At 34.0% G+C, this 14,239-nt stretch overlaps 1 protein-coding gene across 1 annotated transcript in view; it reads left to right on the top strand.

The window, feature by feature from the left end:
• Nucleotides 1–13,840, top strand: part of LOC149802038 (transient receptor potential cation channel subfamily M member 3-like) — a 228,530-nt gene extending 214,690 nt beyond the window's left edge. The window contains exons 17-20 of the mRNA XM_089956442.1: nt 3,706–3,934; nt 4,381–4,545; nt 9,584–9,781; nt 13,558–13,840. Coding sequence (XP_089812568.1) covers nt 3,706–3,934; nt 4,381–4,545; nt 9,584–9,781; nt 13,558–13,782 — 817 coding nt within the window. The 3' untranslated portion in view covers nt 13,783–13,840. The remainder of the gene's footprint in view (nt 1–3,705; nt 3,935–4,380; nt 4,546–9,583; nt 9,782–13,557) is intronic.
• Nucleotides 13,841–14,239: the final 399 nt, after the last annotated feature.

The raw sequence follows: 14,239 nt of genomic DNA, 5'->3' as shown, positions 1-14,239 counted from the left end.
AATTAATCTAGAAGTTACATGGTCAGAACTGCAAAATGATTCTGTTGGTCCCTTTCAGACGAGACAAGTCCTGGGTCACAGGTCTACTCAGTGTAGTGATAGATCTACCCAGGAAGATTCCAGCATGGCTGAATCTTGTCAGGCAGCCACAGCCACATGTTTTCCACCCCTACCTGGACCCTCTTCTTCTTCATGCATAGTTTTTGTCTGGACAGCCTTGTGGAATGAACAGTTTAAACCTTCTGTTGTGGAGAGAATCTACTGAACAAGAAGACACACACACACACACTCAGAAGGCTTATGAGGGGAAAATGACGTGTTCAGGGAATCATGCTAAATCAATAGCATCGTCCTTTTGAGTGCCTCAGTTCCTCATCTGACCATCTTTTTTTCTCAGGCTCTTGTAGAGAAAAAGTTAGCTCCATTTACTATCACAGGCTACCACTCAGTGATCTCTGACACATTCAGGCATCATGAGAGACAAGATATTGGTCATGATAAAGACCAATCGGATTTGTCAGCTAAATTTTGATTTCCTTTGATCAAAATTACATTGTTTCCGAAATGGAATCTGCCCTGGGTTCTATCATAGCAAGCCAGTACATCGCTGAAGCTACTATCATACAAAACATGTTTCTTGATAGATGTAGCCTCACCATACAGGGTGAGCGAATTGCATGTCCTTTCAGTTGACCCAACCTACTTTCATTTAATTTTGTCTTGAAGCAAGCAGGTGTTGTACCCAAAAATAGGTTACCATCAGTTGGGAATGGAAGAGTTGTCATATGTTTGTTCTCCTCCATAGACCAGTTGGGAGCTCACAAGCACTTACTTGAAACACTCAGTGGCAAGGCATGGCATGTGCATACAGCTTTTTTCTGGTGGAAAGCTGGATATCATTCCTTAAGCCCAATCCTAGTGGCTGAGTTGAGTTATATGCTTGCCCTACTCTGAAGTCTCACAAGATCAGAGTCACCTCATGAAGATCTCAGCTCATGAGATTAGAGCGATCTCCTCAAATGCAACATATTGATCCGAGTCATAGTAGAAGTGGTTGGCTGGCTTGCAGAGTCAGTCTTCTTGAATTTTTATCTCAGATCTTTAGCTTTGCAGAGACAGACTTGGGATCTGGATTGCCCTGAGATGGCGGCCTAGATGACCACCAGACCAGTAAAGATTCATGTTATGGATATTTAGTTTGCTTTGTTTGTTAGTTTTATTTTATTTCATTACATGCTATTGTAATGTTACATTGTATGTTGGACTTGACCTTGTCCAAAACTGAGTTCATTTCTGCTTGACCCAAATTTATTTTATAAAATTTTATTCATTGTAAACAACTAATACGTAGCCAAATTATTCTCTATATGCATGGCTTTAAAATCTTTATTATTATTAATAGAAGAAATAAATGTTTATTTAGGTCTAGGTTTTGGAATTTCCTAAGTGAATTATACATGATCCAGCTTATTGTTTTGTAACATCAGGATCATTCTAGAAGGTTATTTTCCATTAGGTAATGGTTTTTAAAAAAATAGAAAATGTTAGTTGTGACCTGAGGTCAAGTGGAGAACTATATATAGTGTAACTGAAAGGATTTTTTCAGTTGCTTTAAGATCTAGCACCTTGAAATTGCATTATACGTTGTGTCCAGTATTTGGGCGGTAAATTTTATTTCTTCAAATTTAAATTCAAATGATTATTTTCTCTGGAAATACAAAAGTGCTCTGATAAAATTCTTGGATAGAGACATTCACTGGAATTTATAGTGTATTCAGTTGTGGAATATTTATGTGATTCAAGAAAAGACTTGGCACATCAACACACTAGGAGCTATAACACACATTATCGCCTTCAGTTTTAGGATTTTTTTGAGACTTCTACTGAATTTTATTCAGGACTTTAAATTACTAGGACTTGTGTCTGTAATTCTTGGATCATCTTGGGATTTAACTCGCAATACCATAAGTTCTTTTTTTCTCATTTTCACTTTGTTTTCAAGGAAAATAAATTATTTGTTAAATTTTACAAAGTTTGTTGTCTTTCACTCTTTTTTTTGTTACTTATATTAGGAGCATAGACTCGTAACATTCAACACAACTTATTAGCTTTGCTGGATTTGCCAGTGAAATTTTGTAGGTAAGAAGATTTCAGTCGTCGTCATCTTAACTGGATAGAGGTCACAATGATGTGACCCTAGGCTGTGTTGCTTATTGGTTACGAGAATGGGTTATCATTAACTTGGGGAATACAGCCATATTTCCCTCGAGGTAGAGATCAGATGCTCAGCATTCCCTCCTCTTATTACTTGTTCTTCTAATGTTAATGTGATCAGGGAACATATTCGAAGGAGAAAGCAAATTTTTAAATTATATTACTTACTGATCTCAAAAAAAAACACAATCACCCTGCCATGTCAGTATCTATGTTCACATATTGCTTAGCTTTAAAGCACGCAACACCTGGCAGTGGCAAGGGGAGGTAATGAGCAAGAGTTATTTCCTTTTGTCTGGATGAAATAGATGGTAAAAGACAATTTTCATCTTTTATGTAGGGCTAGATTTGAGAGATATAGGCTTATCATAACATTAATGTGATAAGGTAAGTATTCTTGGTGAAAGATAATTTACTTAAATATTATTGAAAATTTCATTTGTTCATGATCTGGTTGAAAAGTTCAGTGATTAAAAAATATTGTAGATCATCTGACAAATTATACATAAACTGAATATTGACATCCATGATTGTTCAGATTAAGGTAAGATTTCATGATTGTCATTTTCTATAGGCTGATTGATGACCAAATATTAACCAATTAATTTGTACACATTATCTCTTGCCAAAAGGAATGGTACAGAACTTGATTATAAGAATTATCACGGTTAATTGATTTGTCATTTTGTTGAAACTGACCAATACTCAGCCAGATCAGTAAATCGGACCAGCAGTAACATTCATTAATTTAAAACTCCTACTATCCATAGTGGCCGTGTATAGTTCTTGCAGAAGGAAAGGTGAAACCTTTGGGAGCCTGCTAATGACTTTTAGGGCTTTAGACTGTTGCAGAACATTGGCTTCACATCACTTGGACTATCTTAACTGGCCTGGATGTAGTGCCAGTTCATTAGATATTACCATTCACCTATTCACAGCCACTGCTTGTACCTGTGTACTTAAGAGCGTTTTATAATGGCATAACTGTATGTATCTCAGAAGAACTTAAAATAATAATCTTCCAGGTCTTAGTGCATCCATATATTTGTTTTTGTTATCTGAAAAATGTGCGTCATTTGTCTGTTTTTGTTCAGAAGGACAGTCATATACGAGTTTTCAGATTTTAAGATATTCACAAACTGTTCATAAAGAGCAAGGGGCCCCGAGTGGCCGAGTTGTCTAAAGCGCTCTTCGTTACGGATCACTGCCATCTCACCTCTGTCTGCGGCGGTTCGAGTCTAAGATTCAGCCAATGTGGGCATGTGAGAAAGCTTGCCAGTAGCTTCTCGTGGGTCGGTGGTTCTTTCCGGGGTTTTCCGGGTTCTTCCTCCACCATTAATACTGGCCACCATGTATAGCCTATCGTGCTGAAAAATGGCGTTAAACCCCACAACAACAACAACAACAACATAAAGAGCAACACATAGAAACTTCTCAAACATTGTAAAACTTAATGTTCTGATTTGTATTAATATTTTCCTGCTCTTTCAGGGAATTCCAGAAACTGGCACTGGATCTGCTTGAGCATTGCTACAAGATTGATGATGATTACACTCAGCAACTTCTCACCTATGAGTTGAAGAATTTCAGTGATCAGACATGTCTGAGTCTTGCAGTGGCAGCCAGTCATCGAGAGTTTGTTGCGCACACATGTTGTCAAATCCTACTTAATGATATGTGGATGGGAGGTCTTCGCATGAGAAAGAGCACAAGTCTGAAGGTTTTTATCACCTAGCTTAATAAACTCTAGTCATTTAACATTTTTATATATGTAATATAGTGATATGCTCTTAATGTGGGATGTCATTGTTTAACCAGTATAATGATGTGTTAGCTGCTATTTTCTCCTCAAGTAACTGATCCAGCAAGCTGAGTTGAGAATGGATACTTTGCTCTAAGGTACTTGAAATAGTCTTTTCTCATCAGCATAAGCATGGTGAGACATAGTTATCACTTTTCCTGAGGTGACAATGGCAGCAAACCATCATTAACAAGATACATTAAAAACAGACACCAGGTTTCTTGGTACACTTGTTTGTAATCTTCATTGTTATTGTTCATTTATTTATCCTTCTGTTTGTGTGTTATATTCATTCTAATCTTTTAAAATGAAATTTGAAATCATTTCTAGAGCCATCATCTTGGTTTATTCCCTCTGACTTTCAGGTAATCGTAGGGATATTAATTCCACCATACATACTCGCTATGGAGTTTAAGAGCAAGGAGGAGCTACAGCTGATGCCACAGACAATGGAGGAACATTTGGACGAATTGGAGGACAGTCAGAGTGACAAAGAAGATGTCTCAGTCAGCTCTTTTGAAGATGAGCAGGTGGGTTGCATCCCAACAGAAGTTATCTCATGCTTAGCTCTATATGGATCAGTGCTTACAAACAGCTGTAAATTTATTTTGAATGCAATTTGAAACTTTGGTTTCCTGATATAAATAAATGTAAGTGTATATTTATTTAATGTTGCTCAATCTGTAACTTTATCATCATACACTTAATGTTTTTGCTTTTTATCATGCTTAAAGGAATATGGTTTAAGAATTCTTAACCTATCATTGGAAGTAAATTTATACATTGTTAGATTACAGAGATATCAAAACAGCAGTTCCTTTTTGCATGTATAAAGAATGAAAGATTTCAACGTTATTAGTATCATGGTTAACATCCTATTTAGATGCTTTTGTATGGTAACACAGTACCTGACTGTAAGAGATTGTGTGACAGAGAAAAAATAGTTGAACCTGTTATGAGAGACCACCCTGTCTGCCAAACGAAAATGGTCTCAAGACAGGTGGTTTCTCATAATAGTTTTGAACAAAAAGAACATTTTCCAAGGTTGAATTTTGGAACTATTTTTAAAAAAATAACCACAGTCATTGTACATATATTCTGTTCTTTAATAACAGTTCTTGCAAAAATAATGTATGCATTCATCTGAAAAGAAAATTATATAGCAATGAAGATATACTTCTATCATTAAACATGAAATCACATTTACATTTGAAGATCACATGTACATGATATCATTTCTGATTTACTCCTTTTCATTTATAACACCCTCAATTTATTTTACTGAAGTTTAAATTGCTGTTTGCGAGTGGTCTGCTTTTCACTTCTTTCAAGTACAATAATTATTTTCTCCAGTGTTAAATTTGTCTCTTTTTAGTTGGAGGTTCTTCCATTGTAATTAAGTTACTAGGTGTTAACATTATTAGTGCCTAACTGTAATATTGAATGACGATGGTTTTGATCTGGCTTTTGGAAAATCTGAAAATTCTGTCCATGTTCGTTGTATATCTAACAGTGAATTAAATAAAAAGAAATAACTATCTCATACAGAAACAGAATCATTTATACATAGAAAAAAAGCAATTGCTTAATTCACAGAAAACATAAAGTAATTAACTCTTAAACAAAGTTTGTAACCGGTTCCACCAGCTTGAATAGACATTGACTTAGTGTGTGGGCTGTAAACACTAACATCAGTGAAAAACAGCAACACACATCACAAGCCTTTAACACTATCAATCAAATCGCGGAAACAGTTCTCACTTGCTGGTTTCATAGACAGTGACCTCATTCACCCCCAGGTACAATGGATTAAACAACAATGTACCCGACCACCAGCTGAATGTTGGCACTACAGTGGCAATTCCTGACATGTACATTAGCCTGGTTTATGGTCTGTAACATATGTTACTATATGTATGTTACTGTATGTTTGACTTGCCAAGTCTACAACCAGTAGCAAGATTTTTGTTAATATTAAAAATGATTGCATAAAGGTCAGTGGCATCTGTGATATGTGATATGGTCATTCATACTGCTGGATAGACTGGCCCCTGTCCTACATATACAGATTAGCAGTAGCTATATAAGGGCCAGGAATGAGGCTAAGCACTGGAACAGTCTGCATGTACTTAATAGTCTGGTTTGCAATCTAAAATACTGAACATGCATGCATGACCTAAATAATTTCAGATGTTGGTAGCCAGCCTGTTTCTTAGAACAGTGTAAGCTAGCCAGGTTCCCAGCCCCTACATAGCTGTGACCCATAGGTATAAGCAGTCATTGTTACAAGGATTAAGTAAAGGTCAGTGGAATTTATCCCTGTTTTCACCATGCTGTCCTTCAAAGCAGTGTTGAAAAGCATATTTTGCCAAGGAATCGTCACTGGTTGCATTCAGCAGGTGGTCGTTCATGACAGACCATTTATGTAATAAAATTGATCTGTGCAATATGATTGTGGTTGTAAATGACAGATGGATGCTCAAAGCAGAGGTCACTCATAAGAGGTTTTGCTGTACTGACTACTCCTGTGCTTAAAATAAACTTATTTAAAGGAGATCCTTCTGTGCATCTATCAATCTGTCCAGTTTCACATCAGCCTTTCTGTCTGTATATCAGTGATGTTTTTATTTTCCTTTAAAATTTATTGAGGTAAGAAAAGAGTATTACATTTTTGCTACTGGAAGTGTCAACAAAATTTATGAAATTCATTTTTTGGGAGATTTTACAAACATTTGTTGAAGTATTAAAGGAGGGAAAACATGGCTTTTAAAGTTAGAATGGAGGTGTAGGATAGAGTGGAGATGAGTCTGGCAAGTTATAATGCTGAACAAGGAGGCTACTAAAAAGAACAATGCCAAATCCACTCATGTTTTATTTCTAGTAATAAATTACATGGCTGTGATGAAATGATCTTTGTTACATTGAAGATCTTGGCTCCTCAGATTTTAAAACAAATGTAATAATTTTGGACACAGTCTCTTCCGAATTTACTTTCATTTTTGTCTCCACCTTTACATAGAGAACTGGGAGACATTATCCACATTCCTGCCTATCTGTCACACTTTTGTTTCAGTTCTGTGACTTCAAAGTAATTTGTAAATAAGGAATGATATGTTGTTTACATATACATCATTTCTAGATGGTCTGTTATCCATATTTCCATTTGTAGTTTTTGTTCCTCATAACCAGTTTATGCAAAAAAGAAACTTATTAAGTATCCGGAATCATATACTATTTGTAGCATTCACATCCTTAGTGCATATTGCTTATATTCATTAAGAACATTGACATGTTTTTCATTGGCATGAAGATGTATAAATGAGCTGTGCTCCTCAAGGGTTTCAACATCTTAACAAACTGGATCCAACAAATGAGAGAGAGAGAGAGAGAAAAAACAGTTGCTTTGAGGCATGATCAGTTTATGCAGTACATGGTGTACAGTACAAAATAAGCATGAGTGTATTATATCCATGTTAACAACGTAACAATATTTTGAAGAAAATTTGTTTCATTAATATACATTCACTGTGTGTGCAAAGGACAACATTTTGTTATTGCTAGCATGGGTTACAAAAGTGTTTGTAAAGACAATGCTGTCAATACTATTGTACCCTGCAAAAAATTTGTGTCTTTCTTTGTCGATTATGATAACAAGGTAGCAAACAATAAAAGCTTGGACAGTGACTAAATATGCCAAATAGAAAGAAATAAACCCAGTTTCAAGTTGGTCTATCAGACACAAAGGTTATTTTATTTACAAATCAACTCAACCCCGGAACCTGACTTTGGATTCTATTAAATATGCTGATTTTTTTTTTATTGACAAAGTTGACCTACCTTTTTTTTATTTTGCCAGCCAGTATTCACAAGAATTTCGAAAATAACTTAGGAAATATTACTTGGGAATTAGACCTGGCTTACGAAAAAGGAAGATTTAACTGAATCAGAATTGTTACTGCATCAAACACAGCATACTGTAAAACAAAATTTTTATTGCATCGGATAAGTTGTTCTGACTTGCGCGAAAATCGACATAAGCATAGATATCATTATCGTGTAATGAATACTATAATAAAACAGATCGAATAAAATGGAAATAAGCATAGATATTAGTATCGTGTAATGAATACTGTAATAAAACAGATCAACAGAGTGCATACTGTTTTGTGTATTTAATTTGTATTGTTTGTTATTTTTTCTCCATCATTATATGTTATATATAAATGTATTTTGGACTTGACCCTTTCCAAAATCATATTCACTGTATTCCTGACTAGAGACATTGAAGATATTCTTATTTTGGTAAACAAATAATACATAGTTAATATTTTTATAGGAGTTGGGGTTAAATATTACGATTGTTGTCAATAGATGCAAACATATTTATTACGGTCTGGGTCATGGTTATTGTAATTCCCCCATAAAATACCTCGCCTACCTGATGTTTACCACATTCTGTGTTATGATTTTCGTAACAGATTGTTCTAGAAAATGAACTTTTGTCATACATCTTGATTCTTCTTTTGTTTATAAATATTTTACTTAATCTTGTTTATCTAGAAATTATTCATTCTTGCTGTATCATTTTGTATTTTTTGTGTATTGCTCTTTTCTAATACTTAGTTTAAGACCATAGAGTTGTAACAATAGCATAGTCTATATGCATTTCTTAATGAGAATTGTGGATTGATAATGTAAAAATATCAGGTTTAAAGTAGTTTCTACACACTTCAAACTTCCTGAGTTTCCACCAATGCACTTAGAGTTTATTGAATTTTGTTCTTCAAGTTAGAAGTAAGGTGTGAAAAACGCTGACAGTTTTTTTAAATTTTTTTATTTTTTAATAAAATTTACATATTAGTGCATTTTTGGAGAATGTTTCATTTTTTAAATCCTTCAGTTAATACCCTTATTAATCATTTTACCAGATAAGAATCTGTGTAATGATTGAAAAGATGTCCCAGAACTTAAAACTCAAAAATAGAGATATGTCCTTGAATATACAGTGCACAAAAAATTACTTTAGAAAATAATTTATGGTGTCCCAACATATATTGTAAATATGGTGATCAGATTTCATTATTCAGAACACCATGGTAGGCACAAGACAGAAATTCACTGAATTTGTTTCTTATTTAAATCTGGAAGAAATTGTCTAATCTTTCAAAGTGTATCAATATTGTACCATGGAAGCAATGTTGATTTCTAAGTTATTTTTTGGAATTTGAATTTTAAAAGAATTGTTTTATTTATCAGTATAGCAAATAGCTTGAAAAAAATTCAAGAATATGGAATTAAATACAGGATACAGGATGAATTCACATTTTGTTTTGAGATTTTAATGCAAAAATTGCAGTACAAAAGCAAAAGTAAGCAGATGCCAGTGTATTGGTTAAATGTGTTTTGCCAGTTACAAAAATGACAGCCATGCACTGATATTTGTCCATGTCTTCAACAACGTCTTGATTCAGGTGTGTGTTGGTTGATAATATTCATGCAGACACAATACCAAATTGTTACATCTCATAAATCATTAAATTTCAAAGCGTTTTTCAAATTTGAATATAGGATGAATTCCATGAGGAGGTTGAGATCAGCAATGTATCCCAAACCCAGGCTGTAAAGGAGAACGGGAATGTGAAGCCTCTTGAAAATGGCCTACACTCTTCTGATCATGTCTTCAAGAAGAAAAAGAGCCCACTTAGGCTTGGCAAGAAGATCTACGAGTTCTACAATGCTCCAATTACGAAGTTCTGGGCACATACTGTAAGTATACACCACTCCCTCGATAACTTGTGCCCTGATAACTCAATACCCACTTTTAATGCGAGGTCAGGCTTGGCTCCCATTTTTTAAACTAGAAAATACCCTAAAAATTGATCCCTATTTGTTGAACTTAAAGAAAATCCTGATCAAAATTGATAACAGAAACTTTGATGTATCACTTGTTTTATTGTTGAAAACATTAAATAGGACCTGAAGTTTTAATCAACACTTTGAAATATCAGATTTAAAGATGGGTCATACAATTTTTTACATTTTCTTTCCAAACGACATTCCTAGTACACTGCAATTAACGATATGTAAGGAAATTTCTATCAATGAAAATGTCACTTAAGCTGAGTGGAGGCAGTACTTTAATAAATAAATACAAATTAAATAATTGTTTTAATCAATTGAAATTTGTGTTCTAGTTCTTTCTTTTAGTTCCTTTTCAGTGTAATCATCATAAATGCAATGTGTCCTCTTGTAATTAAACGTAAAATGCGTAATGTACCGTAACAGCTATGTCTGCAAGCGTTGCTCTGAGAACCTAATTAAGTGCCAACCATGTTTTGATAACTGACTTCTGGAAGTATTTGTTGCACTGTTGCACTGAATTAAAAGCTGGCTTCCTTTGTATTACCATGTTAATTATGTCTTTTGAATCAAATAAAGGAGGTGGAATAAAAGGAAAGTTAAAAGGCACGAAAATCCTACAACTTAAAATCTAGTGGCCCTGGTCGTATGTCGGGTGAACTCACTTCATTTGATCAATCGAACACATAAATGTTATTGTGTATGTAATATAAACTGCCTAAAATTAACCAACTCTTTCATAACTGTGATCAAAGATAACAAGGCAGCCAAGCGAAATGAATACTTCTTAAAAAAAAGAGCTTGTTTTCACTTATATGGACCATTGTGGTCAAGCGAGTTTCAGAGAATTCTTGAACTGGCACTTAGAGATATCCTCAAGGATGATAAGAAATTTCATTATTACTTCCAATGAAATCACAACATCAATATTGTACTAATTGAACAATACAAAATTGAGTTTTGACTTAGACGATTGTCTCACTAAATAAATGTTGCGTGTTTTTGGAAAAAAGGAATCTTGTTTGGTGGTGTATCAACAATTAGTCTAGTTCTCTGCTCTGGGGACTCCTGATTTGGCAGGATAATATTAAACACCACTACGGGAACAAGATTGATCAAAAAAACAAAAAGCAGTGACATAATACACAGATTTTTGTGCGTACATGTGATGGTTGTTTAAACCAGTTGAAACGATCATTCATATGTTGGACATTTTGAAAATAAATGTTCTTTAAACAGAATGACAAACAACTTAATTTAAAAAAGCATGTTATTAAAAATTATTATCTACATGATTGTAAAATGAGGATTCAGTCAATAAACAGCCCAGTTCTCTAACACTGTTCTCTCTCTCTCTCTCTCCCCACCCCCCGGTTTTCTCTATGTGAAAGCGATTTTTTCAATTTTGTAGGTCCCTCGGTAACTCGCGCCTTGCCTATAGTGCAGTCTATGTTTGTAGACCCCATTGTGCGCAAGTTATCGAGGGAAAGGTAATATATAGAAGAGAAGAACCATTCCTTTTAAATGAACCAGAGAGTATGGAAATATATTTGGAGTCTGTACTTTGTCGTGGTGAGGATGAACAGTAAAACAATGGAAGGATGTATATTGGTATTATTTATCCTGTCTGTATTTAGGTTACAAAAAATAGCATTCAAAGTTAATTTGAATTAAGTAGTCTTTTGTGAGGTAAGTTATACATTAAATATTTAGTTAAATCTTTTTTTGAAATGGTTTGGGTTTGATATTAATAACAGAATGTGTATAAATTGGATTGAATTTTTAAAAAAATTAAAAAAACGAACCACAAACCTAACTTGTATGCATTATATCTGGAATGTTATAGGTAAAGGGGATAGGGATTTCAGCTGGTAGTTTGTCTTACTTATTTTTTTAACTCATCTTCAGGAAGGCAAGATGCATTTGAAGTATTTTTGCATGACTTCAGTCAATATTTGCCATTTTCAGCTTTTTCTTTCAAAAATCCCACACACTGATCTGATATTAACCAATGAAGTAATTTGGCATGAAGGTCTTTCAGCTTTCTACAAATAATGCCAATCTGTCGTATAATGTGGTTGCACTTACTAAAAGTCAAAAAAAATGTCAACAACTTAGAATAAAACTGTTGAACAGAATTTGACTAAATTTGACAGGAAACATTTAGGGACAAAAGTTTTTCAGATTTGTACAAAATTATTTGGATCTATCATCAAATATGGCCAGTATTGCTAAAAAAAATTTAAAAAATATGTAACATTTTATTCTCTAGAACACTGTGACACAAGCAGTTTTGGCATGAAGATCTTTAATGCTTGTACATATGTAGCCCCATTACTTAAAATAGAACAGCCCTTTCAACAGTTTATTCCCACAGGTTTAACAGAAAGCATCTTGACTTGAAATCTTTTTTATATTGTTTACAAATCATATTGATCTTTTGTCAAATATTTCTGTTATACTATGAATAGAAAATCCGTTAATTGATTTGGCAACAAATAATGGACAGAATTTGACCAAATTTTACAGAAGGTATGCTGGGATGAAGGACTTTAAATGTATGCAAAACCTGATACCCTAAATTAACATTATCTCAGACTCACTGAATAGGATTCTACCACAATTTGAAAGAACGCATCCTGGCACGAAGGTCTTCCATATTAGTACTTTTAATGATGTTGCTTCATTCAGTACAAGTCATATTAAAAAAGTAGAAAAACTTTTAAATGACTTGTTAAAAACAGCTCAGCAGAATTTGACCAAATTTAATAGGAAGCATTCTAGCATGAAAACATTTAACATTTGTACAAAAGTGATGACAGTCTATCTTAAGATATGGCCACTAAAACAGAAAAACCTTGAAAGAACAAAGTGGCATAACAGAATGTTGACAGTGAGCATCTAGGCATACAAGTCTTTCAGCTTCATACAAATGATGATATTTCACTGTCACAGTTTCTAACAATTTTTAAAACTTTTAAATTACTGTCTCTAAAATCACTGAAGAGAATTTAACTAAATTTGCAAGAAATCATCATCACATAAAGGCCTTTGAAACATATGCAGTTCATGCTGATGTTATCATTCAATGGTCATTGTTACTGAAAATAGAAAACCTTTAAAATAATAATAATAAACTTAACTAATCTCTGGGGCACTGTTATTTACAAGTATTTACAGGCAGAGTTGGTTAAAACTATGCAAAATTTTACTGGTATATATTATATATCTGAAAAGGAGAGAACAAAAAAGCAACCAAACGTTTGAACTAATTCTCAAAAACCTGTAAACAGAAGTTGAAAGTTTTACAGAAAGCATCATGGCCTGAATGACGCTGATTTGCCATCTAATATGTCTTCCACTACTAAAAATAGTCTTGAAACATCATACTAAACTAGAACTAAAGAACTGACCTTATATTTTGATTTGTGTTAGATGTCAAACAGGTGATTGAGCTTAGGCACCCTTGGGCTTCTTGTTTCAAATACAGCTGCTTTTGCTTTTTATTGTGCTAAAAGGAAACAACATATTAACATAATGCTTATTTCATGCCCAGTTAATAAGAGAGGATATGGACACTTAGAGGGATTTTATTTTATTAATGATGCCAATGTCTCTCACCTTTTATCATTAATTATTTAGAATTAGGGTCCCTCTTACACTTTTGTTCTGATTTTCTTCAGATGGCTTATCTCATTTTTTTGCTGATGTTCACATTGCTGGCACTGGAAAAGGCTGTGGATTACATTTGTTGGCAGGAGATCTATGTGATGACATACATCTTCACTCTGGCATGTGAAAAGTTCCGACAGGTAGGTCAACATGTGAAACTTTTCTTTATTCAACCCAACCTCCCAAAACAGGCTGGAGGTGGGATTATAGCTATCATTATGGCCATCTATACATAGACGTTTATTTCTCAAAAGTATAGCTTTCAAACCAGTCAGAGTAAGTATTTCTAATGTCAGGCAGGTTTTGTTTGAGGTGCATTTTGATACTTGGGATTTTCCACAGTCTGTATTTGTTATGTTAACATGGAAAGAGTGTAATGTAAAAAACTGGCAGTGATAGATCATAGAATACTAGCATAGGTAGTATAAAATTTGATGGTGCTGGACCATAAAGTATTTTACTTGGAGTGTGTATATATTGTTGCTTATGCAATTGATTAAGAATAGTTTCATCATCATATGTTGCCTATTACAATATACATAATAATATACACAGCAATAAGTGTGACTCACTCAGTGCCATTCCCACATACAAAATAGTCCACATGAAAACGGTTGTGCTTAAATTAATACATCACTTGCCAACCAGTCAAAACATTTACAGCTGTCTCATGGAACATCTTTGTTCCACAGT

The sequence above is a fragment of the Sinohyriopsis cumingii genome, chromosome 4 (assembly GCF_028554795.1).
Source record: "Sinohyriopsis cumingii isolate HCF-2022 chromosome 4, ASM2855479v2, whole genome shotgun sequence".
Taxonomy (NCBI): domain Eukaryota; kingdom Metazoa; phylum Mollusca; class Bivalvia; order Unionida; family Unionidae; genus Sinohyriopsis; species Sinohyriopsis cumingii.
Note: the sequence above shows the minus strand (reverse complement) of the source record. Positions and strands in the feature narration are given on the sequence as shown.